The sequence below is a fragment of the Rhea americana genome, unplaced genomic scaffold, assembly GCF_003343005.1.
Source record: "Rhea americana isolate MKP2758 unplaced genomic scaffold, rheAme1 scaffold_61, whole genome shotgun sequence".
In the NCBI taxonomy this organism is placed as follows: domain Eukaryota; kingdom Metazoa; phylum Chordata; class Aves; order Rheiformes; family Rheidae; genus Rhea; species Rhea americana.
This window is the reverse complement of record NW_028186768.1, coordinates 169,858-197,178: the sequence shown is the minus strand read 5'-3', so window position 1 is coordinate 197,178 and position 27,321 is coordinate 169,858. Positions and strand designations below refer to the sequence as shown.

Genomic DNA, 27,321 nt, shown 5'->3' with positions numbered 1-27,321 from the left:
TCTCTTTGACAGACCTTTATTAGCAGACTGTTCCCTACATGAAGAATCTGAGTTAGATTTGCATTATAACAATTTGTGGTTACAGCTACAGAGACAGTTGTCATTTTGCATTGATTTTTGCACTCTGAATATTCCCATTAGGCCACACTGGTAAGAAGGAGCCACTGCAGAATTTATGGCAGATCTCAAAAAAGGGGGGGATGGAAAAAAATCATATCACTAATCTAGATACCAGGTTAGGTTTCCACATGGCTAACTACTGACAACACTGGATAGTCAATGTAGAAAAGCTCACCTGGAAGGCTCTCCACAAACCACCAAAATATGTCAGCCAAAAAGCAGCTGCTGAGTGCTAACAAACCCTTTCCCAATTTCCCAAACTTCTCCACAGTGMCCATTGCCATGTGAAAAGCACTGGCTCAGCAGTGGGATCTGCTGACTCAGCTTCAAAGCACAACCGCAGCAGCCTGTGTCCAAATCCAAGTTTCTTTCCATCTCTCTGGAAACATGTACTTTTTTTTTTTTTTTTTTGTCCCTGAGATTTCTCCCCTCCCCCCTTACCTAATAATTCCCCCAAAATCCTCTCAATTAGCTGTTGTGCCATCCAACATGCACAGACCTTCTACTTCCTGACTTCGGCCATCCACCTGAAACCCACTCAGCCACATACAGAGGCAATTCCAAAATAAGGCAAGCCTCACATTGCACCTTCTTCTTCTCATCCCAATGGACTGCCTCCTCACTAGTTCCCTTCTCTCCCATGGCTTCTTACTGCAGAATTTCTCTGGGCTGAGGTCCTCTAGCAACAACCCCAGATGTGGGAAAGGCAGCTCAAGCCCCAGAGAGAAGGAACACTAGTGACTTCAGCGTCCTTCCCCACAACTCAGCTGTGTGATGTAACAGAACAAATAGAGAACTTTTAAAAACAGGAGAAACACAAGCACAATAACAATATTTAAACAAGTCTATAAAAATAGTTTGACATAACTCTGTTCAAATAAATACAAAATAAATATGCTTTAAGCAGTAAAACAGTGGAATGCAACGCTGGTCCATTTTGCCCAAAATGAAAAGTTGAATGAGGATCTCCCAGGCCTCAGAAGCCTGATCCTAACAACTAAMGTAGCCCATAATGCAGCCAGAGAAATTTTAAAGCCATCTCTTTCCCTTAGCCTTATGAAAAGCACCCTTTGAAAGAAAAGCAAGCAGTTGTCTCCAGGACTGAAAACGCACCTCTCCCAATGACAACTAGCCCCTCTTCCTAACACCCCTTCCCACAGCAGATGTACTCCTGGCTTGGAGACTCCATCCCTCTAATGCAAACCTGAACAATCACTCTACAAAGAGGTCTAAAGAGATAGATAGCAGCGTAGGCACAGGGTTTGGAAAAGGTCCATCATCTAGCCTTGGCACCAGGTAGAAAGAAATTCAGAGATCCATGCAATGCTGCACAGGGGCTCTTGTGCTGTGCTGGGAGCACAACTGCACAAGAGCAGTGAAATATTGTCATTTATTCATGTCACTAAAGCCATGCATCAAGGTGCCAGTCCATCCAGGGCTCTCTAGCCTTCTTCCCCTTTCCAAGCCCCTGCTGAGTATAAGACAAGCCAGTTCCAGCATGCAAAGGATACAGGCATGCAGGCTCTAGTCTGCTGCTTCTGTTAGTAAGTGCATCTTGTTAGTGGATTTATGAGACACACTTAAACCTATAAAAAAATAAATAATCCTAATTCTTGACCAGGCTGGCCTAAGTAATCTTCAGCCTGACTGGATTAAACCACTGCCCACCAGCCCTCAAAAAAAACAGTATAGTTCAAAGTTACATTTCATGTCAAGTTTTGGAAGCAGAACATGAATGTCTCCTACCCAAAAGAATATATGTAAACATAATAAACAAGCCTGGTGTGGCAGCAGCTCCTACACAAGGTTTGTACAAATTTAAACAATGGGTAGGAAGTTAAACAACTGAATGGAAAAGAAGCTCTTTCAGCAAGTCAGAAGGTGCTCATCCACTGGCAAACAGCTCTGTACATGTAATATGCTGAAAGCAGACCTGTTCCCCAAATCCTTGCTACTTTGTTATACTGCTGGGAACTGACACCAGCAATTCACACACTTAAATTCTCCCAGCAGCAGATCTCTTTGTCTCCCAAAAGCCCCAACAAAAAGGGCTACATGATAGTTTATGAAAGCTCCAAGTAGCAAGATGGCAAAGGACACCAGATCCTCCCCTCACCCTTACTGACTCACACACTATCTGAGATTTCACAGCTTTGCTTAGTCAGCTTAGTGTCAACACATTCACAGAATGAGAGATGGCTATACGTCTTGGGATTACAGCCCAAGATTTCAGAGTTCAAAGTCCTCAGCATCTCCTGGTCACCGTGACTGCACACCCAGAGTCATCTTCAAGTTTTCATAAACCACGTAGCTGATGCTTACAGCTGGGATCACCTTCATAAAGTTCGGGGCCAGACCTCGGTAGAGACCAAATGCTCCCTCCGTCTTCAGAATGTGTTTGAACAGTCCCCTCATTGTCACTTCTGGAGCACCCTCAACTGAAGCTGCAATAAGAAAAGCAACCATAAACAACATAGCCTACCTGGTAAAACACTTCAAAGAAAGACCCATCTCAAAGAGCAGTTTTGATTCATRCATGTTCACAGACCAAAGGTGTTTCATGAGGGACAGCAACTGATTAAGCAGCAAGACATGGCTATGCTGCACATCACAGCCATTTTCCTAAACCGCTCTTCAGAGGCCTTCGCCCCAAAACTCTGAGTTTACTGTCCTGGAGGTGCCTGATTCCAAATGCTAAGGGCAGCACAAAGTCCATTGTCCTCTTGCAGTGTGGCAAACAGCTACTGTTCGGGCTAATTAAGGCTGCTGTTGCAATGTTTACACTAGCAGACCTTTACCCTGCTCAGACAGTAACAGCAGTTCACACACTACTCCAGAGTTCCCAGAAGTTCTTACCTTGAGCCTGCATGCGTGTCCTCACTAGAGCCAAGGGATAACTGGCAAGCTGTCCACATGTACTAGAGATGGTGCCACAGGCCAACAGAACAAAAACTCCAGGATCAGCACTGTTGACAGCATAGCGTTGCAGCCAGGCATTTTTTAGTGTCTGGAGGAAACAAGCCAGATGTTAGCAACGAAGATGTAATCAGAAGGATATCAGATTACTTAAGATCAGTCTAGAATAAAAGGCACAGGGAAGTATGTACAGTTTCAGCCTGCCACATCAGGCTTCTCAGATCTTCTTGAATTACTGCTACCTAGGGGGCAAAAAAAAATCCTTCCTTGATTTTCTATCTCAATTCTCTTTAAAAATATATATTTATACATATATAAATATATATATATATATATATTAAATAAGTGACCATGCATGGTGTTGAAAGGAAAGGAAAATCCACTGTACTGGATTATCTTTCAGGCCATTTGGGCTAAAATCCACTTGTGTTCTCTAAGACTTATCAGGAAAGCTTTAAAAATTTAATCAATCTTCTGTAGTAACTGACAGGTGTGAAAGTGATAAAACTATACAAGTAGCACAGACTAACAAARGGTTAAAGGCTTCATACCTCATAGACTGCCAGGTCAATACCAGCATATGGAATGATTCCTAGCATATTGGGGATGTAGCCTTTGTAGAATGCAGCCATTCCTTCCTTTGACAGGATGTTTTTGGCACAGTCCAACATGCCTGAATATTGTCCTGTCTTTCGTAGAGCCATCCGTGTTTTCAGAACCTAGAAGACAAGAATAAATGCCATGAAGACCAACAAAAGCATCAATGGGAGGAAAAGGTAGAGCCAATGTTATTCTTAGAAGAGTGCTAGGAGTACAGCAAGTGACATGTAAGCAGCGTTACTTAGCATCATCTTCAAGAACCCATTGAGCAAGCTATCATAGAGCTGATGTTCTACCCTTATTTTCCCATCTCAGCACCTTTCCATGACCCCTCATGGACTGCACTACCTGCCTTACCTCCATTGGGTAGATGCTGCTCTGCGCAATGGCCCCAGCCAGAGAACCAGCTAACAGTCGCTCATGAATCCTCAGCATTTCCTGGTCAGTACCAATGAACCTCTTAATCTGTAGAGGTAAAGAAGCAAAAAAAACATTGAGGCTCACTGATTGTATCCCAGCCTTCCTCTTTCTCATGAGGCAGATCAAAACCTTGTCCTATCACAGACCCCTCTGCAGTGAGGCTTCTCCATGCTCTTTTACTTACCTGCTCATAGGCCATGAATTTAATGGCAGATTCTGGTGCTATCTTCAACACATTAATGCCATTCCCCCGCCACAGTGACCTTGTTCCACCCTCTCGGATCATTTGAGTAAAACCGCCAATGATGCACATGTTGTTACTGCGGGAGGCATGAACCTGGAGGAGAGAGAGAGCACGAGCTTGGATCAGCTCCAGTYCTGATTACGACAGTACTACGTTCTTCCGTAATCCTGGGACAAAAGGGCACTTTTTATTTGCCCAGAGATTTACCAAGGCTTTAATCCCTTCCAGATAACTTTTACAATASGAAAGCAAGCCTCTTTTCCTTTTTGCAAAGCCTAATGTTAGTTGACCAATGAATTTAATCAATATCTCCCTCTGGAATGGGAAGAAGGGTGAAACTAGCAACGCCCATACCTAGCCTAGGGCTAGCTACCCAGAATGATCAACCTCTCAGCTGACTCAAGAGCAGGTACAATGACAAAGCAGTCTAAAATCATTTTTTGTAATTCCTTTCTAATATTGCTTATACTTATATTAAGTTCCAACTTCAACTGACCAGCACAGCTACTTTCTTCTGGGTCTTTCAAGGGAACACAAGACTTGAACCCATTTCAACAAAACCCAAGTTCTCCAGTACTCTAAACTGCAAAGCTCTATTGACAATTCTAGTACATCCATCTCCCTAAACCTTCTCTACATCTTTTCTAGTCAGCAAAGAAAAACTTTTGAACATGACTTTAACAACTCAAATAATTCAAAAAGCTTTCAAAAAATGCCAACATAGGAGCAAGGTGATTGATCCCAGCCCAAGTGCTGTACTGTGCTGACAGACATTATCATCTCCTAGGCATCAGTTGGGCCACAGAAGTAAATCAAAGAATCAGCCAGGGTATTCAGACAAACTGAAATTGTTCCATCATACCTGCATGAGCACTTTCAGGCGGTCCAAGGGAGCTGTGCAGGTTCTGGACACTGCACCTGCRCCTCCACCTGCAACCAGATGTCTCCACCACATTCCTGTCTGCCTCTCTTCCACTGTGAACTCATCAGGGACAGTCAAATTCTCTCCTACATCAAAGATCTGCAAAAGCATAAGGTGTCAAAAAGTGTTTGATCATCCAGCAATCTTGCCAAAGTTTTATTGCTCTTTATCAGTGCTAAATGTTGAAGCACTGAATATGCTTATTTCAAGTCAGCAGCTTATCTGTAACTGTTAGCTATAACTGTTATAACATTCAGAGATTTCTGTCCAGGAAGCTGGAAACTGCTGAACACTTACCTGTATTAAAATACTGTGGATCACACTAATGAACAAAATGATTAACTATGGGCAGCCGCATGGGGAAAAAGCTGGACCACTCTGGAATCTTCTGAGCTTACAGCTAGCTTAATCTTGTTACAAGCTATACATAACACATTAGATAAATATCTCCAGGAAGGACGGCTGCCTGTTATATCAGTTTATCAGTTTCTAGTCTTGACAGGTTCTGAACTAGCAGAAGCTGGCCAGTGGTATGAGCTTTCAGAGGTGTAAGCAAAGTGAACAAGCTCACCAGCCTGCAGAACGTGCAGTTGTTATCACGTGTGCCAGGGATAGATGGCAAAAAACAGGACAGGACAGGAAGCGATTTGGCTTCTAGGGCTACAAGACAGCTACTGAACCATGAAGAGAAAGATAGACAGTGCTGATAGCACTCCTGAGGGCTAGAACTCTCATGAAAAAGCTGGGAAAAGACTAAGACCTATTAGGGAGGAGGTATCATTTCTTACCGTAGAATGCTTCCAGTACAGGATGATTTCAGGAATGTTCTCCACTGGGTGCAACAGGTGATAGTCTCGCCACTCATTCCAATCAATTGTCATTGTCCCGTTTTTATCCATGCTAAAAAGATTTACCAGGAGATGAGCACAGACTCCCACAGGAGACCAATTCCTCCTCCCCTTCCCTWTTAGTATTCAGGCCTATAACAAAAGTCTTTGCAAAGCAGCTACCAAAAGCCTTCTAGAGAAAGACACAAGACAAAGTTAGGGAATCTTCACCAAACAATACAGGGAGTCAGACATGGGCTCCCTTTTCTTCCTCTCTCCCCATTAACTGAACCATAGGAGTTGTTGCTCCCCCTCCTACCAAAGTTAGACCAACATAACTGACACTGAAGGGAAAATAATACTTACTAGGTGACAGGACCCCAGAAGTGTCCCGTCCTTATTCTGACAGACAGGCAAACAGACAGAGGGAAGGTTGCAGAGGAAAGAAAGAGGAAAAAACAGCACAAATAAGTGGTTGTTCACATGTTAGTGCCACATGCATAAAGCACTCAGCATTTCCATATAGCAACTGCACAGTCTCTCTCCAAAGCAGCAAGCTCAGGGCAACAGGACAATCAGACAGGGATGCAAAGAGGGTCAGGTGTAAGCCCCTTCCCACAACAGGGCAGCAAAATAGATTCTGACAGTAACTCTCCATAACGCATTACACCACCATAAGTTTTAATTCATGAAAAATCAAGATGAAGAATAAGCAAAAAGGGAGAAGCCAAAGTCTCTGGAAAGTATGTGCAGGGCAGAATGAGGAGACATGTACCATATCCTTACACTTCCATCTAACTTCCTCTGTTCGGTAAAACCTAAGAACCAGCTGAATCCTCACCTCTTGAGTATTTTCTCAGCCTGCTGCTCAGAGATCTTGACTCCCAGATCCCGAAGAGACTGCACAATCTCCTGGGCATCAATACGGCCTGCAAAGATAAGCCACTGAACTCAAGTATATGTACTATAAGCTAACATAATCAGATGTACTATTCGTGAATATGAGAAAGGTGTTTACCATCATTCTTCTTATCCAAACTCTTGAAGACCAGTCTCAGCTTCTTCTCGTGATCTTGGAGATAGTGAACAAACTCCTCAAAGTCCAGTTGCCCATCAAGATCTTTGTCTCCAGCCTTCACGATTTTCTGTTRGGAAGATAATCAAACCGTCAACTCCTCTGTTCAGACAGATTTGACCCTTCTTCCACCATACCTAAAGATCATTTCCTAGATGACTTGGCTTTCCAACTAGAAAGTAGCAGACAGACCTATGATAACTCTAAAAGTTTAAATGCAGCTGTAGCGCAGAAGAAAAGTCACCTGCTTCCAGGTAGCCCTCTCCCAAAGCTAGTCACACAGACCAAATACCTCATGTTCTTATCAGGGTACTTTGCTAGTATCATGTATCTAATCTCAGACCTGTATCTTGTATAACACCCTGCATAACACAGTTAAAGAACCTCCACATGGATGAAATTTTAGGCAAATCTGTTGCCTCATAAGCGAGCCACAAAACTTCAGGCAATAAAAATGCCTGAATGAGAGGAGGAATTTCATGCCCCGTATGATGCTTAAAGCAGTAAGCTACCTCTGGCAACAACCAGCTCCAACCAGAAAAAAGCTGTGCAGCTCCAGTGGACACAGCCAGAGATAAAAAAAACTCCTATGAACTGGTTTAGGTATCCTGCAGGTATGTGCTTTAACTATAGAAGTTCCCGTGAGATGCATTTAGAACAAGAAAAGGCTTTTAATAGGACACGGCTTAGAATAAGATCAGACTGTGTCAGACATCTGGGACAACGCAGAGAACTGAAGAATTAACTGCACTCCTCGTGAGGCAACAGCATATGGACCGGCCTATCTGAGGACACAKAGCTGCTCATTAACAGGGCAGGTGATCTCTAGGCCACAGGAATGTGGCTCAGGGAGTTCCTACTCCCTTTCTCGTTCAGTCGGTTTCTTTTGACAGCCTAAAAGTCTTTTTCAACATGAATCAGTGACCAACACTAGACAGGGTGCAATTCAGTCCGTTTCACCCATATTCTGGTCTTAACTCTTGTAATGTCTAYGCAAACAACAGGTGGGCTGTTCAGGGAGCTCTGAACTAGAAATCAAACATCATACTAACCCTCTATTCACCAGTATTTAGGTAGACCTCAGCTTATTACGATATTTCCTCTGTCTGTGAGGGCACAGACTTTCATAAGCCATGAGCCTTGACTTCAGTGCCGTATTAAGCGATGTTARTACTAAGAACTTCACCTTCAACATTCTGTTGTCTCCCTCCTGYCCTATCAATAAGGTCACTTTAGCCCTGATGCTATTAAGATTATCCCTAATCATTTTATGAACCTGAAGTTAGGGAGTGCTGTTCCAGCCACAGTGACCTTTGAGATGTACRCAGTATTCTTAAGCTGTAGTTTCTCATATGACTGTTGTAAAGTTCACAGATGACCCCACATTCAACTTGTAGGCTAAAGATAGGCACCTCTCACATGTCAGCAGACTGGCCTTCAAAAGCTGATTCAGGGCTTCCCTCTAACTGGTAACCCCCAACCCGTTCACAGCCATTCGTAACTCAGAGGCACTATGAAAGAGCTGCAACCATGCAGCCGCTCCCGTTCTCTCAGTACTCCCCTAACAACAGTAGGGATGTTTAATGCGTGATAGGAAACTGCATCTGACAAAAGCAGTCCTGCTCAGCTAGCCTTGCCCCTCCAAATTCACACAGCAAAAATGCTGCAAGTGTGTAGAAGAGTAACTTGCAAAGGCAGCACAGTTACTTCCCTGCATGGGCAAAGGATGAGGATGCCAAGCTCCCAGCATCTTCTCCAGAGACACAAACAAATATCTCCCCATACCTCTTTGCCTTTAATAGCAAATACAAAAACCACCAGAGATTTTTAGTTTGTACCCTGTAGACAGAGCTGCTCATCAACAGTTATGCTTGCTGCAGATGTTCCTGCGGTCACCTGCATAACACACTGCTCCTGTTGCACACTTTGGGACTCCCAAGTGCATCTTTAAGTCTGCTACCTCCCCATTTAGCGTGCACAAAGATATGAAAAGAGCCTACCAGCTTTGCTGTTTAATAATCACTTGTCTGTGCTCTTGGCAGCACAGTCACTGGTATCATGCCAGTAGCATCACCTTGAAACAAAGGTCTGTGATCCAGAACCTAGAGACCCCTCCACAGACCTCCCTTCTACAGAGAGGGGAAGCAGTCATGCACAGCCTCTCCTAATTAGGTCTATCCACTACTGCTGAACAGTTTGCACTGAACAAGCCTCTGGCTAAGAGCACACATCCGCTCACTGGGTCAAAACCACATCAGTTTGAGTTAACATAAGATTACACACTTCCCGTCAGAAGTGGGACAGAGGGAGGGGTGCAGAAAAGGAAGAGGATGTGAAAAGTTGAGTCAGTTAAAGCTGAGGAATCCCCAGTTCGGAAAAACCCTTTTAATATTTAGCTGGATTCAAAAATCAACCGGTTTAAACAGTCTTACAGGTACAGAGCTGTGTGAAATTCAAACTGAAGAAATCAAAAAGAAAAAAGGACCATTCTTACCACTGCAGCAACTTCTGCCAAGCGGCTGAAGAAACCTGCCCAGGCTGTATCTACCCATTAACACCACAGCTGTAATGAGCTTCCCCACTCCCCCCAATCAGCTAGCCACTTTGGGCATTTCAGAATATCACTGTATTGCTCCCTCCCTGCCCTCCCATGAGGTCTTCCCTCTCGGCCATACCTGCTTCCACTGGCGGTAGGTGGAGAACTCCTGGGAGGGAATGAAGAGGCTGAGTCGGAAGATAGATTTGAGTTCAGCCGGCAACCCCTTCGACTCAAAGTATTCGAACTCCGTCTGGGACTCCCCTAACATGGGCACGTACAGACAGAGACAGAGCATCTTTGAGCCGGAGACTCAGCTGCCTCCTATTCAGACAGACAGGGAAGGGAAGCAAAACTGAATGATTCCCCTGAGCTAATTTCAGTGCGTGGTGGAAAGGAAATGCTAGCGAGTCTCATGACACACGCCTATGAGCTATGCCGGCTCCGGCGCTATTGGCTGTACAAGCCCTGCCCTTCTACTTAAAAAGGAAGCTGGAGTCGCACAGTCCCACCCGCTGCTGCCAGCCAGACACGGGATCCGGCGGAGGCATGTGAGCTGCCTCCCCTTGCTCAACAGCAGGCTCCCATTAAGCCTCGGAGCCCTTACATCACCCYCGCAGCAAGTTAACTCTTCCTGGCTTCTCATCCAGCCCAAGAGGCTTTGGGCCRCATGCGAGATGTTCACCTGCCATCCCTTCCATCAAATCAGTCCTCTCTGATCCTGTTCTCATCCTTCTAGGGGTTTATGTGCACAGCGCAGTAGGAACCAGTTTGGATCATAAACTCTCCCAACAYGAAACAAAGGGATTGTCACCGTCTTCCTCTTCACTTCCCCAAAACTCTTCCTCTAAACCACACTAGAGGACAGGATACCATCCACTTACTGCTTTCCTACCCCATTGGGGACCCAGAGCTTCAACAAAAGCCTCAAAAATCCGTTTTTGTTAAGGTTGCTTGGCTGTGCCAGAGCTGAATGACTTTGAGTTGAGAGTTTTAAAAAAAAAAAAAAAAAAAAAAAGTGCCTGCTAGGAGCAGGCAACCCATGTATGTATCAAGTTCTGCTTCGCAGCACTCAGGAATTATTAATATAGTAAATGAAATGTTTGGAGGTCTGCCATTAAGCTGCATACCAAAGAAATCATCAAAATCAAGGGCAGGCTTCAGAATAGACCTAGTCGCTTCGAAGCGTAGCCAAGCGTCCACACAGCAGTTACGACAGCGTGCCAGTTTTTCCTCCTCTCCCAGCAGCAATTAAACATTTCAATTGATCATGCATTATAATGAAAAGTTGCCTGTGCAGAACATTTTCCAGTTTCTACCATTTAACAGTTTAACCACTTTGTAAGTGAGTCTGAGCTTCACAGAGAATAGGTCAGGCTGAAGAGGGGGGTGGCACATGCATCGTTAACTGTGGATATAATTACAGGCTTCCGAACATTTAGTGTTGTTCGATGCATGGGATAACACTCAGCGCTATAGTGGGGATAGGGAAAGAAAAGCACGTCAGGCTGGGAATTCTGCTCAGTTACAGGACTCCCAGTTGTAACGTGACATGTAAAACAAAGTTGCGGCCTCAATATTTGCCAAGAGAGGTTACCGTATGAGAGAGATGCGAGAATAAATAACTGATAACCAGCTCTCCAAAACACCATAATCCTGCCTGCGCTTGAAGTAACTAAGCATGTTTGCTAAACTGGTCTAAGCCAGCCCAGCTAACAGCTTTCCCTGCCTCTGCGGACGCAGCAACRTTATCTTGTGTTTGCTCTGTTTGAGCAGGTTGCCTGGCCAGTGCAAAGTTCATTAAGCATTCTCCTCCTCGGGTCCTAATGCACAAGGGGCCTTTACATCTTTACCATGGTATTTTGTTCTTCAGATTTAAAAAAAGTCCTTAGCTGTTTGCACAACTGCACGTCGATTACATGAATTGGGAATATTTAATCTGAGGCTTTATTTCACAGATTTTTTAAAAAGCTTAATAGAACACGACTCGTAGCCGTTTGGTACCCCTGAGCACCACGACCCCCGCGGGGCTCTCMCGCCCTCCCCCAGCCATCTCGCCTACCATGCCACCAGCGCCGCGTTACCTAACCGGGCTTAACCTACTCCCTTGCTGACGTCTCTCTGCACAAAATACCACGATCTTCTCAGGGAATCCAGATCCTCTTAAAGATCAGCTGCAGCAGCTCGCGATATACCTGCCAACAGCCCAGCCCAGCCTTCCCACCAAGCCTTGCCGCAAGCACCAGCCCAGCGGCACCCAGGGCTGGCCGAAAGCAAAGGCCTTTGGCAGCCTGACCGAGGCCGGCGGCCTCCCCCCGCCGGCCTCGGGTATTAAGTGAGCAAATTAACTTCAGATTTGCTCCGGCGAGCATTAAGACCCTCCGCGCTCCTTCCCACAAGCTGCCACGCATCATTGTTAGAGCTGCTTGGCAGCTCCGTTGCCATGCCAACATGATGCAGATTTTCCTAATAAACTCCATCCACAGTTGGCAGCTAGAGRCAAAAGGCAAAATCTGCACATTTTAGGAAAGAAAGTCCTTCTACCTACGTCAGAGGAAACGAGAGAGGTAATGAGGCTAAGAAAGTGGATTTTAAGCAGGGTATTAATTACAGGACAGYGAGCTAAGAAGGAGAGAGATTGTAAGTGAAGTTTATACCAGCTACTATAGTCATAATGAAAGGAATTAAAAAAAAAAAAAGTACATTAGCAAGCTTGTAGAGTTCGTTAAACGAACAGAATGGCAAGCCTAGAAGTACTACAGCTAGACAGCCCTGCAGAGCTGCAGTGCTCAGCGCGGCTCGGACGCAGCGAGCAGGGGTCCCGGCGGCCTCGCGCCGCGGCCAGGCCCGCGCCCCGACCCCTGCGGGGTGCCCAGCTGTGTCAGCCAGTCCTAGGGACTACGCACACTACATCCTTTATCAGCAGATGGTCTTTTCTCTGACAAACCAAGGACAGGGCAGAGAGCCATGAAGAAAGCTGCAAACTCATTTTCCAGTTTCTTCACACGATCTGGCTTAGTTAAATGCTGCCTGAGTTATGCATTTCAACATCCTGCCATTTAAATGTTAACCTCTCCAAGTTACTTGTACTCTGCTAGGCATCTGCTTCATCACCAATTTGCTACATCAGTTCCAGAATGCACCTCCCAAAGACAGGAGGCAGCCATACAAGGAGCAGGAGAAGTATGCTGTTTAGTTTAGAATTTGCTTTAGTAAGAAAACCCACACCTCTAAAAATATCAAGTGCCAGATTGGGCTGCAGCCAGTTACAGTGTCACAACTCCATTAACTAACATCCTCCCTCAGAGGCAAAATAGTTTCCTGGACAAGTACTGCAYGGGCCAGAGAGGACCACCGTTGCTCAAAGTGTTCAGTAGGTCCTGCCTAGCATTTCCTGCTGACTGATATTTTTAATTTCTAGAAACTAGCTTATAATTAATTGCACAGAACAGAAAGTCCTAACAAATCACAGACTTAGAGTGTAAAGGGTATGAAGGGAAGGCAGTTAATCATTTAAGAGACCCCAAGAGAGTAAAGAGCAGCAGTTAACCAAGGCTATGCAAGGGGAAGGCAGACATTAGATTAGTATTTGATGTAGAAATAACCACTCCAGGAAAGGTGACCTCTTCCCTGACAACACAGAGATCCAAAGTTACAAGTCCACATGATGACACCGGGGCAGATCATCCCTCTCCTTTGCACACATATCCAGGAGCCAACACATCACGTAACGATGTTTTCTCCCAAACACAGGAGCAACTTCACCCTGAAATGGTTACCCTTAACGGAGAACCTGAGCAGGAACACACCAACGAGTGAGGACTGAACAGCCCCAGTAGGAAACACCTCTGACCAAGTTCATCAATATTGTAAATCCCTGACAATACCTAAATTGTCAATGCGTGATACTTCATGTTTTTTGCAGATAAGTAGAGGCATTTGTATGAAACAAAGTGACAGACCTGTTAAGAGACTTATCCCAAGGTCATAGACATTCAGTGGCAGAGAACAAATCCCTGCATCTCCCACATTTTCTTTAAACATCAAATAACAGTTGTTGCTCATGGTAATTTAGAATCAATGCCTGATGCTGTATTAGATTTTTTCCAACACTTCTCCTGAAGATGCATAATTAGAACACAGATACATGATCAAGCACAAACAAGCCATTGCAGCTTAACAAGTTACTGTCCTTCAGCCAAYCCACAGGATGCAGTGTTAACCTATCTGAATGGTAAGGTAAAACATATTTGCATAATCCTCAGCTGAAGTGCTTTACAATGTCTTACTTTACAACCAGGGCAGGCTAAAATTAGTCACARCCTCCTAGCAGATGGGCAGTTACTGCCTAAGCTGCAGTAACTCAATTCCATTTTATCACGTCATTATTTTTATCACATGCCCTACACATCTCTCCATTAGCCAATTTCAGGGTTCCTATATAGCAAAGCTTCCCAAGGTCCCACGGGAAAAGGGGAGATCGGCATCAGCTTCCTCCTCCTTTCAGAAAAAGCTTCATTTGCAGGTGTGAACAGACTGACTCTCCCCGACTGTAGGGCTATTGTTCCCCTGGAAGATACCAGAGATCTTCAGCCGTACTCTTCCAAGGTTTTCATCACAACCTCCTTTGGCTCTCTGAGCTTCTGTCCTTTCTCAACCTCTGTGCACAAAAGTCCTCTTCATTTCAACATGTACACRTTTCTCTTTTGGAAAAGATGCACGCTGCTAACTGCTAATGGTAGAAATGAAGGCAAAAGTCCCTGCAGATTTCTCAGTCCGATTCAGACAGGGAGTGGCTTTCATTCTCCACAACGTGAAACGCCACCCTGCCCATTTTCATCCAAACTATCGGCAGAAAGGACTTTAATCCCCCGTATGGCTTCAATCTGCCCATCCCCATTTTGGAGAGAAAGCTTATAGCAACAGCTATGCCCGATTCCTATCGCATAGGCTGGATCCTGCAAGTCACCCACCATTACCGCTGCTGCACCCTCCCACAGTATTACTATTCGGGGCTGCCACCGCTTGCAGGGGTTATGCCTCACTCTCTCCCCTCTAATCCCTGGTCATGCCTTTGGTCATGAGCCACATGTAGTCACCACTGACTGCACCATCCTCGGGAGGGCTGAACAGCATTGCCTACCCCGCGGAAATAAACTCGAATCACATTCAGCCAATATTGTGCCATGACTGCAGGCACTAAACTAAGGAGCTTTTGTTCGCCTCCCCCCAGCCAAAGCCTCCGCACTTACTCTCCACCTATTGTGCGCACCCACCACATCCCCTCTTCTCCCACCCCTCGGGAAGTTTCCAGCTTCACACAGATTTCGGACTCTCCCCGTTCCCCAGGGACAGGCTTTCCTGTCTTCCGGGCTGTGCCATTCAAAGAACACTGTCAGTTACTTATTTGCTCAAAACATCCTGATTCCTTGGACTTCCCAGCAGACTGCTAAATTACCAAAGACCCATTCTAGAACATTTTAGGAGCTCTTCTGATCCTCTGCCAGTCTCCAGTGCAGGGAAGGACTCCCCATTAACCTGCACTATCATCCCCTGCCCTCTCAGTTATGCTTATTACAAGTTACCAAGGAACCTTCAGAACCACCCATATTTCCTCATGCCCCTAAAAAGCAATTTTATCTTAAAAAAAAATCATGTCTAAAAGGCTAGGTCACCTCTTCTCTTCCTAGTCATGCCACTGGTCCCCCCACACACACATTTGCCTTTTTAGCAAGCACACACCTTGGACCCTGCTCCTTTTTCCTGTTCCCCGCACTGCCCCCCCAACACACACACACACACACACACACACAGTGGCTATTTGCACACTCTCTCCGCAGCCCCCTACTCACAGCAGACCACACACTCTGCTAGCATGTGCACCAACCCCCTGTTCAGGCCCCCTAGATATCCCGTTACCTTTGGAAAATGCTCTGCGGGTCCAACCACCAGTAGGATAGTTGGTCTCCTTTCAGTGGGATCAGTCCCTCTGTCCTGTGGCTTCCCCAACATCTTTGGCCCTTTCTCCCCGGGGCCTGGAAGTGGGGTCGTGTTTCTGGCCTCATCCTCTTTTTCATCTGCAGGACCTTGGCATATGGCCCTGGGAAGGAAGCTAGACAGAAAATGCCAAAGGGTCTGCAGCATTGCTGCTCCAGTGAGCGTCCCAGACAGGGAAACCCTGCGCACTCGGTAGCTGCCTGCTGCCAAGGATGATGTGACTGCACTACCAAGCACCCCGAGATGGGAATCGGCACGGCAGCCAGCAGGAGGTTCAACCCAGCAACTCCACAGGCTCAGATTCTTTACAGACCGCTCCTGCAGACGCTTCCTGCCTTTTGAAATTGCTGCTACTGCAGTCGTGCCTGGCCTGACAAGCAGTTCATTGTACAAGAGCCTCAGAAATCTGATGGCAAGAGACAAAGCACAAGACCTCTGGCACGGAGAAGCCAAGACGCTGAGCTTTGGAGAACGCTTAGGCAGAAAAGCTGAGACGTTGCGCTTAAGAGGAGAGCTAAAAAAAATTAAAACAAAAAAAACAAAAAACCCTCTCTGAGAGAAGCTGCTCAGAGAAGCTGCTCAGAGCTGCCAATTAACCTGCGCTTGCCAGCTCATCCTAACAGCACATCAAACGAGGAGCCAGGCTGAGCAGCCAGGCTGCGTCCCCACTGCAGCAGGACGCAGCCAATCGTCGCTCCCAACACTGCGGCGCTCCGGAGCGAGGCAGCGCGCGCAGCCCCGGCGGGAGCGCGCCCCGCGCGCAGCAGGCGCCCCGCAGAGGAGCGCGCCCGCCGCCTGCCTGCCAGCCTCCACCAGGCAGAGCGCCCGCCTCGGGCGGCTGCCCGCAGCGCGTGAACCACAGCCCGGGGCAACTCACCAGCACAGGGCTGTCCAGAGCGTTCAGGGACCTGCAGCTCTTTGTCAGAGCAGCAGATGGTCCTCCAGAGAGGAGCCGGCTTTTCCCGACCGTGGCTGAGTTAACCTCTAACTGCACCCTCTCCCTTTGCTCTGTTATAGTCTCATCCATCTTTACAACAGTGCTTTGGTGTTACATTATCCTTCTGCCATTTGGCTTTCAGCGCAACGCCGCAACACACTTGCACAGCACTTATGTGTTCTCATTCCTCTATGCAAGACCCAATATGCTGTGGTTTAACTACCGCCAATTAGTTAAACACCCCATCAGCAGAGCTCTGGTCTGTTCAAAAGTACACTCAAATGCAGAATTACTTAAGCAGCAGATCAGGCCAGAACAAGTATACATTGCCATAAATCRCAGAGCACACGACGTTCCCTGAAGTTCTGTAAGGGTGCCACATTTTCCTCTGCTGTCCCGGGAGCAACCGCAGGATGCTCGACATCCCTGGCTGCGAGGCTGCCTGCAGGGACCGGCGTGGCGTGTCCACCGGAGATGCAGCCAGCACGCAGCCTTCTGACGGGGGGGCCCCGGGGAAAGTGAACCCACCTGCGCGCAACTGAACCGCCCGCATCTGGCGGGCACAACAGCAGGCTGGAGACAGTAAGGGTGCATTTTCTAAAGTACCGACAACTGACTTCTTCGTACTAGATTTTGCTTCTCTTCTCCACCTGCAGAAAGAGGGCATTATATGCCTCACTTTTCAAGGTACTACAAGTTTTCTGTAAGACAGCAGAGTTTCCTTCACACAAAGGATACAGAAATACAGACCACAGCTTCCATGACCTAAAGCTGCTGGCACACAGTAACMCGGAGAGATCTAGTGCACACAGCTGACCTCCATTTTCAGCTGTTGACAGCAACACACTGTAGGAAACTTTTGCATTACAGATATTGGGCTTGAAATTAGAATCCAAAAACTGGAAGAACTACAAGCTTTAAGGAGTTACCTTTTTGCAAATAAATTTGAGAGGAACACCACGAACGTGTTTCTTGGGACTTACTAATGCTGAATTCCTCTGACCAGCCCAAGTAATGGAAAAAGTGAGAGACAAGTATACAGAAGATTTCACACTAAAAAAAGAATTCTTCTGCAAATGTATTTCAAGTTACTCAAGAGAAAAATGCTGTTTAACTTTCAGCTCTGCACATAGTACCCAGTACAACGTTAGGTTTTTTTTTTTTTACTGTAAAATTGACACAAAAAAAAATCACAAAAAAGAAAAATTACAATGTACATACATCTGCAGTGTTACAGGAAATAACACTGGTGAGGAAGGGGCAGGGAAATCCCCTTTCTTCCTCCTGGGAGCAGCACAGTAGTTCTGCTTGAGATGTAGTCACAAGCCCAGGTTTGGGGACGAGTAAAAAGGAATGAAATGTTATCGTCATGCCTTGATTATTCTAAGCTGTTGCTAGTCATCATAGCTAAAACACAAATTAAATTAAAGGGTCTGACTCACTGCATTTCAGAAGTATTTGATATTTTAGATTAAAATTTGTAACGCTGCCACACCACAGGAGGAACAAAGCTGATTTTCTAAACTGAGCACAACTCTTCAAAATCAGCTTTTCTTAGCCTAAGGCTATAGCTTCACAAGCAGGGAACTGATCTTACTGACACTAAAAGAGGATGTCTCCTACATCCATACCAACTCTCCCTCTGTGTTTACCTTGCTTCCACACTTCTCAGACTCCTGTGAGCTCCTTTACCTCACTGACCCAGACAAAAAAAAAAAAAAAAAAAAAAAAAAGCGCTTTCCACTGGGGTAACAAATTGATTTCGTTCATGGAAGGGGTCCAAAACATATCAGAGCCTTTGGAAAGGGCATGAGAGTTGCATACTGTGGCAGGAGCAGCAGGCAGCCAGACTGGCTCAGCTGCTTACAGCACAAGATACAAAGGCAATGCACACAAGTGGGATATTGCATTTGTCTTCACTGGTCACTTAATGATGGGTTGCTGCTCAGAAGGAYCTGCTAAACCAGCTAAAATAACTATTTTTTGACCCAGCAATCTCTGCATGAATAAAGATGGGGGTCCCCGCCATACACAAACCACTAACCATATGCTAATATTATATAGAAAAACTGCTAGAAGAGTGTCAGGTAGTCTGTGCAAGAAGCTACATGCCTAGAGTGCAATTAAAGCAGAAACTCAGCAATGCTTCCTTGGCCCTTATCCTCACAAAAAAAACTCAAAGGAATTCTTCCACTGCACTAATCCACGTAGCTCCTTGAGGACACACAGACTTTTCTAATATTTAGGAGCAAGCACGTCTTTAACCGAGTGAGGATTTTTATTAGGTCAGAACAATAAAGCTAGTAATGGCAAGATGATTATAGCTGGAGGCAAGGCAATTGCTTTCCTACAAGCGATTTGTACAAAAATATTACCCTGAAGTGACACCAAGAAGCCAATCATTCACACACAMAGAGATGCAACAGATACAGCGAGCAGCACCCAAACTATTAAACAAAGAAAGCGGTCATGAACAAAAACTCCTTTTTTTTCCTAGAAATCCTGAACTGATAATAGGCCTCACCAACAGCTTGCCAGAACTGGAGTTCATTAGGAGAGAGCCAGCCCTTCAATTCCAGCTGCTTCCACGAATCTAGCTCGAGATTGAAGACAAAAGCACCAAAAATGATCTTAAAACCAGCACTGAGACAGCATACCACTCTCTGGAAACAGAATGTGTCTATGTCAGCTGGTCTCAGAATCCTACCTCAAGCTGGATATTCATTAGATATCTGGAGGAGAAAATGACAACAAAGTCAAGCAATCTATCCAAACAGAGACAAAGAAAAGGGGGAGCAAGAGAATAATGTGCTTTGCTTAATTAAAACCATATTTTCTTCAGTACTGCAAATTGTAAAAGGAAGGTTCTGCTGTTGTGTAGCAAGAACACGGCATTTTATATCCTATTCCGTCAGGCATTTTGATACCTGTGGAGTCTGAGATAGGGTTTTCAGACAGTCACTCCTTTCCAGCCTCATAGATGGAAAGCCAGAAATTCAGTCTCAGACTATTGCCTTTAACGAAYAGCTTCTAGAAGACTTTTGCATCAATGCGCAGTGTTTTTCAGCAAGAATCTGAGTCTTGTCACCAGACAATGAGCTAACACTTAAAAAATGTGGGCGGGAGGGTGAAGAGAGAGGGGAGGGGGGCCGAAGGAAGCTATTGTAGAAGCAATGATTCTTCTGCTCCTCCGGTGCAGGAAGAGCTGCCGCTGCAGTCGCCATCTCCAGTTCCTTAAGTGACCCCACAGGACTCAGCAGTGACTCATCTGGTTTCAGAGTTCTCCAGGAAACACCCTCAGAAGGGCTGCCTGTGAGCCTGCAATCCAGAGATACCAGACTAGCTCCTCAGACCTGGTCTGGGCCAAGCATGACTCTTCTAATCACCTCTTATCTTTTTAACTATAATTTCTGAAAGGCAGAACATAACACAAGAACTTTCCACTCTTTAGAGAGCAGAAGTAAACCCTGCACGGTACTTCTGGCATCATTCAATAAAATCTAGATATCCTGGCCACTGCTGCTTAGATAATTACTGTTACTACATTCAGCTATGTTAATACATTAAGGTGACACAAAGCATAGTTCAGTGAGTGCTACAAAGAAACCCAGGTCACCTCTTCACAGGAACCCTGGCACAAGTGAGTAGCTATTCCAGTTGATAAACTAAGGCCAGTGCCAAATACACAGACACAAAGATAGCATAACATGGAGGAGAAGGATATACAGCCAAAGTCCAGAACAGTAAGTTCCCACTAAGGTCACATCAGATCACATGAAGAATTGGGGACTGACCAAGAGAAAGGGCATCCTCAGTACTCAGAAATCGAAAAGCCATCTTCCTGCTGCACCAGTCAGTTAAATAGGCACATGCCACATACTGCAAAGAGCTAAACATCAGGAAAATAGCTTGCGTGAAATGATTCTCCTTTTGTAGCCTGGGACCTCAAGCTGCCCTCAAGCATGGTCCTTGTTCTCTCAAAAATCAGGCTTAGTGTAGATTCAGCTTTACCTTCCCCATGCAGCTCATGACCTAACCACTTAAGTTCTTACAGCAGAAATCTCCACTCTGAACCAATTCAGCTGCCAGAAACTCTCCTGCAGCTTGCTACACGGAACTTATAAAAACTAAGACGTCTCAATTGCCATCCTATATTGATGTTAGCGATCCCAGCTATCCTCCCTTCCTCAAGACAAAGCCTGGAGCATCATTAAAGTGTGCTCATGCCCCACATTCAGAGGCACAAGTGTAGCGATCAAATATGAACAAGAACAAAGACTCATTTACCATTTGTTGCAAGTAGGTCTGAGAAAGAAAGATGCCTCCTCCTCATTCCCCTCCCAACGGCAGACTAGGTTATAATATATGCGACAGAGCATGGGACTGCAACAATCACCATTTTATAGCGCTCTCAAGAGACCAAAGTCCTTATTATAATGTCGATGTAATTTTATTAACACATCAACCATCTAAAGATTCTGCTCAGCATCCAGTCCAATTCTTCAYCTTTTTAAAAAATTAAAAAAGAAAAGTACCACCAACTGGTATTTTGAATTCTTTCTTTWAAAAAAAAAGAAGAAGAAGGAAGTATTTCTCTCAAATTTATTTTTTCCTACCTGAGCTCCCTCATACGAGATTAAGGAGATATTTCCTTCTACTTACTGAGTAAAMTAGCCCTGTTAAATACTTCATGCCACAAATATTTTGAAAGACCAAAACCCCACTGCATATTCTACATAGGCACAGACAATTTATTTGGATCAGTTTTGTTTCTTTTCACCCAAACTCTGCAGATTAACCAAGTTATCCTACAAGCATTACCTCTACTACAGAATTCAGAATATACRCTTTCCTGCAAGGAACATAACACTACAAGACCATGTCAGTAACATACAGGAGGCACTATCTGCAAAATAGATTCTCACCACACGTGAGCCAAAGGTGCACACGTGAGTCAAGTCAAAGGTGCAGCTACATCCTACAAAGGTCAGACGYGTATCCTTAATTCATTATCACCATCTGTAAATAGGACAAAGGTCTGAACTAAATACGCCTGAGAACCACGGGGCTTCTCCAGTTTGCTGCCAGGCAGGATACAGGGCGATCCTGTAAGAATATTTCAGGATCGCATATCTCAGGAGCTACATATCTGGTCCAGTATGTACAGAGGCATAAGGCTACACTAAAAAAAGTTTATCTTCCCTATAAATGATTAATTGTGGATCAGGCAAGGATAAGCTTTTCTTGTGTAACTTTGCACTCAAAAATTCCCTTCTTGTCTATGCCATTGAACGCTGGGTAGCCACGCACTGCCAGATTTATACATCAATTATAAATAAAATATAAATATAAATAAAATATAAAATATTAATAAAAYATAAAATCAACATCAGGCATTGAGACATGCCTGATGACCAAGCCTGAGCAGTACACTGAAGACTCCCACCAATGCTGTGCTGGAGTCCCTCATCTCTGGCATCCCTCTCTGCTCGTCCTCCCCAGAAAACCTCTGGGTGAAGACAGAATGGTCAATGCAGACAGCCAGTATGCCAGGCAGTTCCGCCAGACAGTCACTGTCACAGGGCAACCCTCTAGCCTGGCTGAGTCTTAGCGTTATGAGACTACCGGCCAAGTCTGCTAATAACTGACCTTGTAGCTGAAAAGTTTACTTGGGCCAAAGCCAGTCATTTCTTATCAAAGTTTTTGCAGTCACTGTCAGAACATCATTTGATTGATTACAAGGAGTTCATTTTGCATCTTCAGTATACCTAAATCAGAGAAGATAACAGAACACAGAGTTCACACTAACTCATCTGCTTCCCACAAGTTTAAAGGCATTACCTGTGACTCAAACACTGACCTAACAATTCTACTCAGCTCGCACCCTGTTTCCCAAGTGCATGAGAAAAGGGCCTTCTTCAAACCACACAACTCATAACATACCAAGAGCAAGAACAGGCCTCCATTCCCTACAGACTCAATAAATACAATCTTTCTTGCTTGCTATTTTAAAGCACATTATACACAAACGTGGGGAGTTATTTAACATGCTATTAACACAAGGTGAAACTGCTTTCAAAACTGGTTCAGTGTATCCAAATTAGGCCCTTGGGAGAAGTCAGAAGATAGGTGGTCGAGAAGCTGCTAGCAAATATCTTACAACAGARAGAAGGCTGTCAACTGGGATTTCAAAATGTAACACTGCTTCACTTGTTTGATTTTGACCTTATGTTGTTCAACCCTTAAAGATGAATTATGAGCTCCAAAACTGCCTCAGCAGGATTCAAGACACACAAACCATAAAGAGGTTGTATTAAAGTGTATACAGCATTTGAGAGATACTGCAGTCTGACAGCATGTGAATTTTATTCTTTCATCTTAAAAAGAAAAAAAAAGCTTTTATAACTCAGTAAAAATTCAGGTCTTCTCTTATAGGCATAATCATTTGTTTCTAGATGATTGTGAATGGAAAGGAAGTCAAGGCATTGCACAGAATAAGATTCCCTTCTTCCTCTGTCCCTTATAATTGCTGAGAATTTTAGTAGGTTATGCTTAGTATCATTAATACAGAGTATTCCAAAAAGCTTGCAGAGTAAAATAGTTACAGAAAGAGAGCCTAAAACAAAGATTAAAGTAGAGGTAYGACAGAAAAGAAATCATTTATCAGAAATTTAAAAAGATTTAATTTTAYGATTGCATTGCTAAAAAATGATTTTTAAATGCTCTTTTTTAATGATTACAATTGCTATAAAAAAAAAACATTTCTCAATCTATCCATTGCGGATTCACTTGCAAAAGAGCTAACTGATAAACTATCACAGAAAACAATACAGACACAATGTTCTCCAAGAGCTAGAAGAGTCCAAGATCCATACTTCAAAAACAGAGTCATTCTGAGGAGCCTGAAGCAAACCGAGCCCTGCAGAGTCTGGCTGCAGCAGTGCAGTTATGCTTCTCCAGTACCCGAGAAGTGAATAATACAACTCATGTGGATGTTTGGACAGCTGGAACTTGAAGATCAAGGAGGACATATCAGGCAAAGAAAGAGGTGATGATTTCAGCAGAAGAGAAGCTGAGGTAGTTTCACAGAGGAAAGCTGGTATGAAGGCAGCAATAGGCAGAGTCATATGAGTTCAGGAGAAAAAAAAAGTATCACAAGATCAAGGACGACATCAGAATTATGGCAGAGGCAAATGGACAGTTATAACTGAAAAGAGACAAGGGTTATGTTTGCTTTGTTTCTTAGAGCTGAGAGAATTAGTCCATCAGAAGATATTCAGCAACACAACAGAAGAGGTTACAGCAGACCAAGTGCACCACTTCAGTCTGTATCTAGATGCTGGGATCAATTCCACCAGTTCAATTGTCTGGAACTTCCGCAGCAAAGATGAAGCCAAAGATGAAGAATAGCACTCCAGTCCTGCAGTTAATTAGGATCGGTAGGAGAACAATCATATTAGCAAATACACAAATACTATCATTATACATTCTTTTAATAGTACATCCTTACAACAATACAACACCTCCAGTTATAATGGAGAAAATGCAGTCTGGGTTCAACTAGCCATACTTCCATTAAGTTCATATTTTCAGTTCTAGAAGTCTATATATAGATTTTCATAAGGGAAGTCAAGAAGTAGTGTTAACAATAAAAAAAACATTTTGGAGGTAGATGAAAACTAAGTAGTAAAAGAGCATCCCTCTGCACAGCATAATGAGAAAGCCTTTTATTCATCTGGTTGTTTTCTTTGAGCAGTAAGGCAATAAAGTACGTGATTTGTTTTGTGCTAACCAGCACAAACAAGTATTTCTTTAGAAGGCATACTGATTTGGCATACTGTATTTGTCAGACGTTTTAAAAGTAACAACACAGTTTAAAAAGGGGGGGGGGGCATTATTTACATAAGCAAATTCCACCTCGAAGGACACACATACAGCTCCATTCTCTCCCCCACCACTGAAGGCCACCTCTGAAACAGAAAGCGGCAGTTTTCCAAGAATGCTAGAAAGAGTCTTATCTTGGTAAGAACTATCAAGTGCTGAAATTACTAAAGGAGCCAAAATATTGCTCATTTTCTTTTCGCATTGCAGGCTAAAGCTATTATTGTTACCACAAGGACTTTTAGCTTATTRACGTAGAGAGATTAGCAACTTGCAGCTAAGATCAGTGATAACCTGACATTTGAGCCTAATATTTTCTGAATTCACCTTCCAAACACTAGAAGGTAGCTCCTATACGAAATGTACTGTTGCATGGAAGAAAAAAAGAAATAGGGGCCAGAGCCACAGAGTAACAGAGTATTTTACTAATCAAAAGTAATGCATGTGATTTATGCCTGCATTTGTCTCCAAACACCATGCCTATGAAAAGGTTTTCATTTTGACCGTTAAGCATTTTCTTTTTTGAATATAACTTCACATTAGTGACCCCAGTTGTTGAAACATCATTTCTTGCTAAGGATGTGGGACAAAGAAAGAATGATTTAATAGCAGAACTGCTGGGAAGCAGGAAGTTTATTCATTTTTTCCCCTAGAAATTAAATAAGGTGGGAGCTTTCTAGCCAGCTCTCTGAGGACTGTTTTCACAGGTCAAACTAGAACTCAAAAGTTTTGAACTCTGCATCCTCATTCCTAATAGATGCATTTTACACTGCTGAACAGGATGCTCCGCAACACTAACAATGCTTTACAAACTCTATTCATCTAACCATCACTTCCTGCATAGTGGAAGAGTAGGAAGGATAAATGTGGCTCTGAGAAAAGTGCTGAGAGGAAGTAAAGGACAGAGGGACAATATTGACAGACAAGGACTTCTGCAGAAGTACATGCTAGTCAAGGAGCATCCAGACAGCATTTCCCTAAGACAGAGTAGTTTCAAATCTTGCAAAATGTTTTTTCTCTGCTGTTCCTGAAGCCTAGCAAACAAAGAAAGTATTTACTGGAAAGTAAAAATGCATTTYGTTTCATAGTATATCCTCCTAGCTTGGAAAATGTCAGACTGGATTGAATAACACACCCAGGAAGGGATTGCAAATTGAGATATGCATGCAGACGTAAGCACAGAACATTCCAGTGGATGAAACAGAGACTTTTGCCAGAGTTAAGGGATTCAGTGCCCATGAGTGGCAGCAGCTCAACATTTCACAGGCCATGCACAGGTGATTTATGTTACAATCATATTTCATTACCAAAGCACACAGTGCAGAAAATCACCATGGCACTAACATTATTTTTAGAAACAACAGTACTAAACTACTTGCAAGATCTTGACATTGCCAAAGAATCTCATGCTTTAAAGCAACAAAGAAAATGCCAACCCATCTCCCCTAAAAATTTAAAAATTAAGATGCTGGGGAGTCAAAGTTAAAAAGCAACTAGAAGCTTTGAAAAGGATGGATGTATACAGTTAAAGCCACTCAAACAAGTTGTGTCACCACTCCCAACACAGGGAGAAAAGAAGCTGAATTAGATGTCTTTTCTGTGACTCAAAAGTTATCCTTAAACTACTCTCTTCCTGCAAGATTTAGGCACTCTGAGATCATCCATCTCTGACTGCATCCATGTTTCTTGATGTATTAACAGGTGAGGATACTCAGCATTTTTATGGTCCTGCAGGTAACATACAAGAGGCCAAACAGTGCAGCTTTTTTTTTTTTTTTTTTTTTTTTTTTTTTAAGAGAAGTGTGCACTGAGGACAAGCTTATTACTCTGATTCCTAAAAACCTACGTTACACCAATTAGAATATAACAACATAATTTATGTTGTACCTTGAAACCTAGAATCTTCACTGTACAGCATCACATAAAAAAGCTGTATGACCACAAAAGAGCACAGCTTCCAATACTGAAGCAGAAAGTCAGTGTGATGCGTATTTTGTATGTCACATGCAAACTATACAAATAGAGCAGCATTCTCATCCTTGAGTTGCTCACAACCCCTTTAAGTAATTAGGGAAGTGAATTTAGCATATATAAGCTATCTTGGGATTATACAAGTAAGAACCCGGTGCCAAAGCGAGGAAATACAATGAAAACTGCATGACAGCCTGAGTGCACCTATCCCTTCATTCTTTCAAAAGTTTAAATAAGCATGCAAGCTTCCTACTGCTCAGGCTTGGAGGAAGGAGATTATTTTATGGTTCTTTGTGCAAGCAATAGGTTTGCAATCTCAGGTCTCTTCAGTTAATAAATACACAAACCTGTAGCTAGCAAGGAAGTGAGTTCYTCCAGCATCAGCTGGATCAGTAGAGCTGCTTTTAGGAAAACACAGGGGCTGGAAATGCCCAAGAACTCCGTGCAGGGCAAAGCAGGCAGCTGCACCTCCCCGGACGCGCACGCCTGTTCTCACTCCAGGCCCTTCCTGCTGAGCATCAGGACCACAGGGAGATAAGAGGATGCAAGTGTCGGCATGCAACGGCCAGGCGCCTGCTGCCACGACGAGCCCACAGGGGTCCCCGGCCCCGGCCGAGGCGCGGCCACCGCCTCCCCGAAATGGTGCTCGGAGCCCCCGGCCCGCCCGGCAGCACTGCCCCGGCCCGGCTCACCAGCACGTCCAGCTCGGTGCGGTGCAGCCCGAGGCGGCCCAAGCCCTCGGCCAGGTCGTGGATGCAGAGCGCGCCGTCGCGGTTCACGTCGAGCTTCTGGAAGAGGGCGCGGAGCCGCCGGTCCTGCTCGGAGGCCTCGCACAGAGAACGCCCGCAGGGGCTCGCGCTCCCGCCGCCGCCGCC

The 27,321-nt window shown here is 44.5% G+C and overlaps 1 protein-coding gene across 1 annotated transcript; it reads right to left on the bottom strand.

The window, feature by feature from the left end:
• SLC25A25 (solute carrier family 25 member 25) lies at positions 1–27,321 on the bottom strand (the record flags this gene model as incomplete). The annotated part of the gene is made up of 10 exons (XM_085320066.1): positions 1–2,564; positions 2,977–3,127; positions 3,588–3,755; positions 3,994–4,101; positions 4,241–4,393; positions 5,163–5,321; positions 6,011–6,122; positions 6,891–6,978; positions 7,068–7,194; positions 27,139–27,321. Coding segments are annotated over 10 exons (1,434 nt in total), but the record flags the coding sequence as incomplete, so codon positions are not given.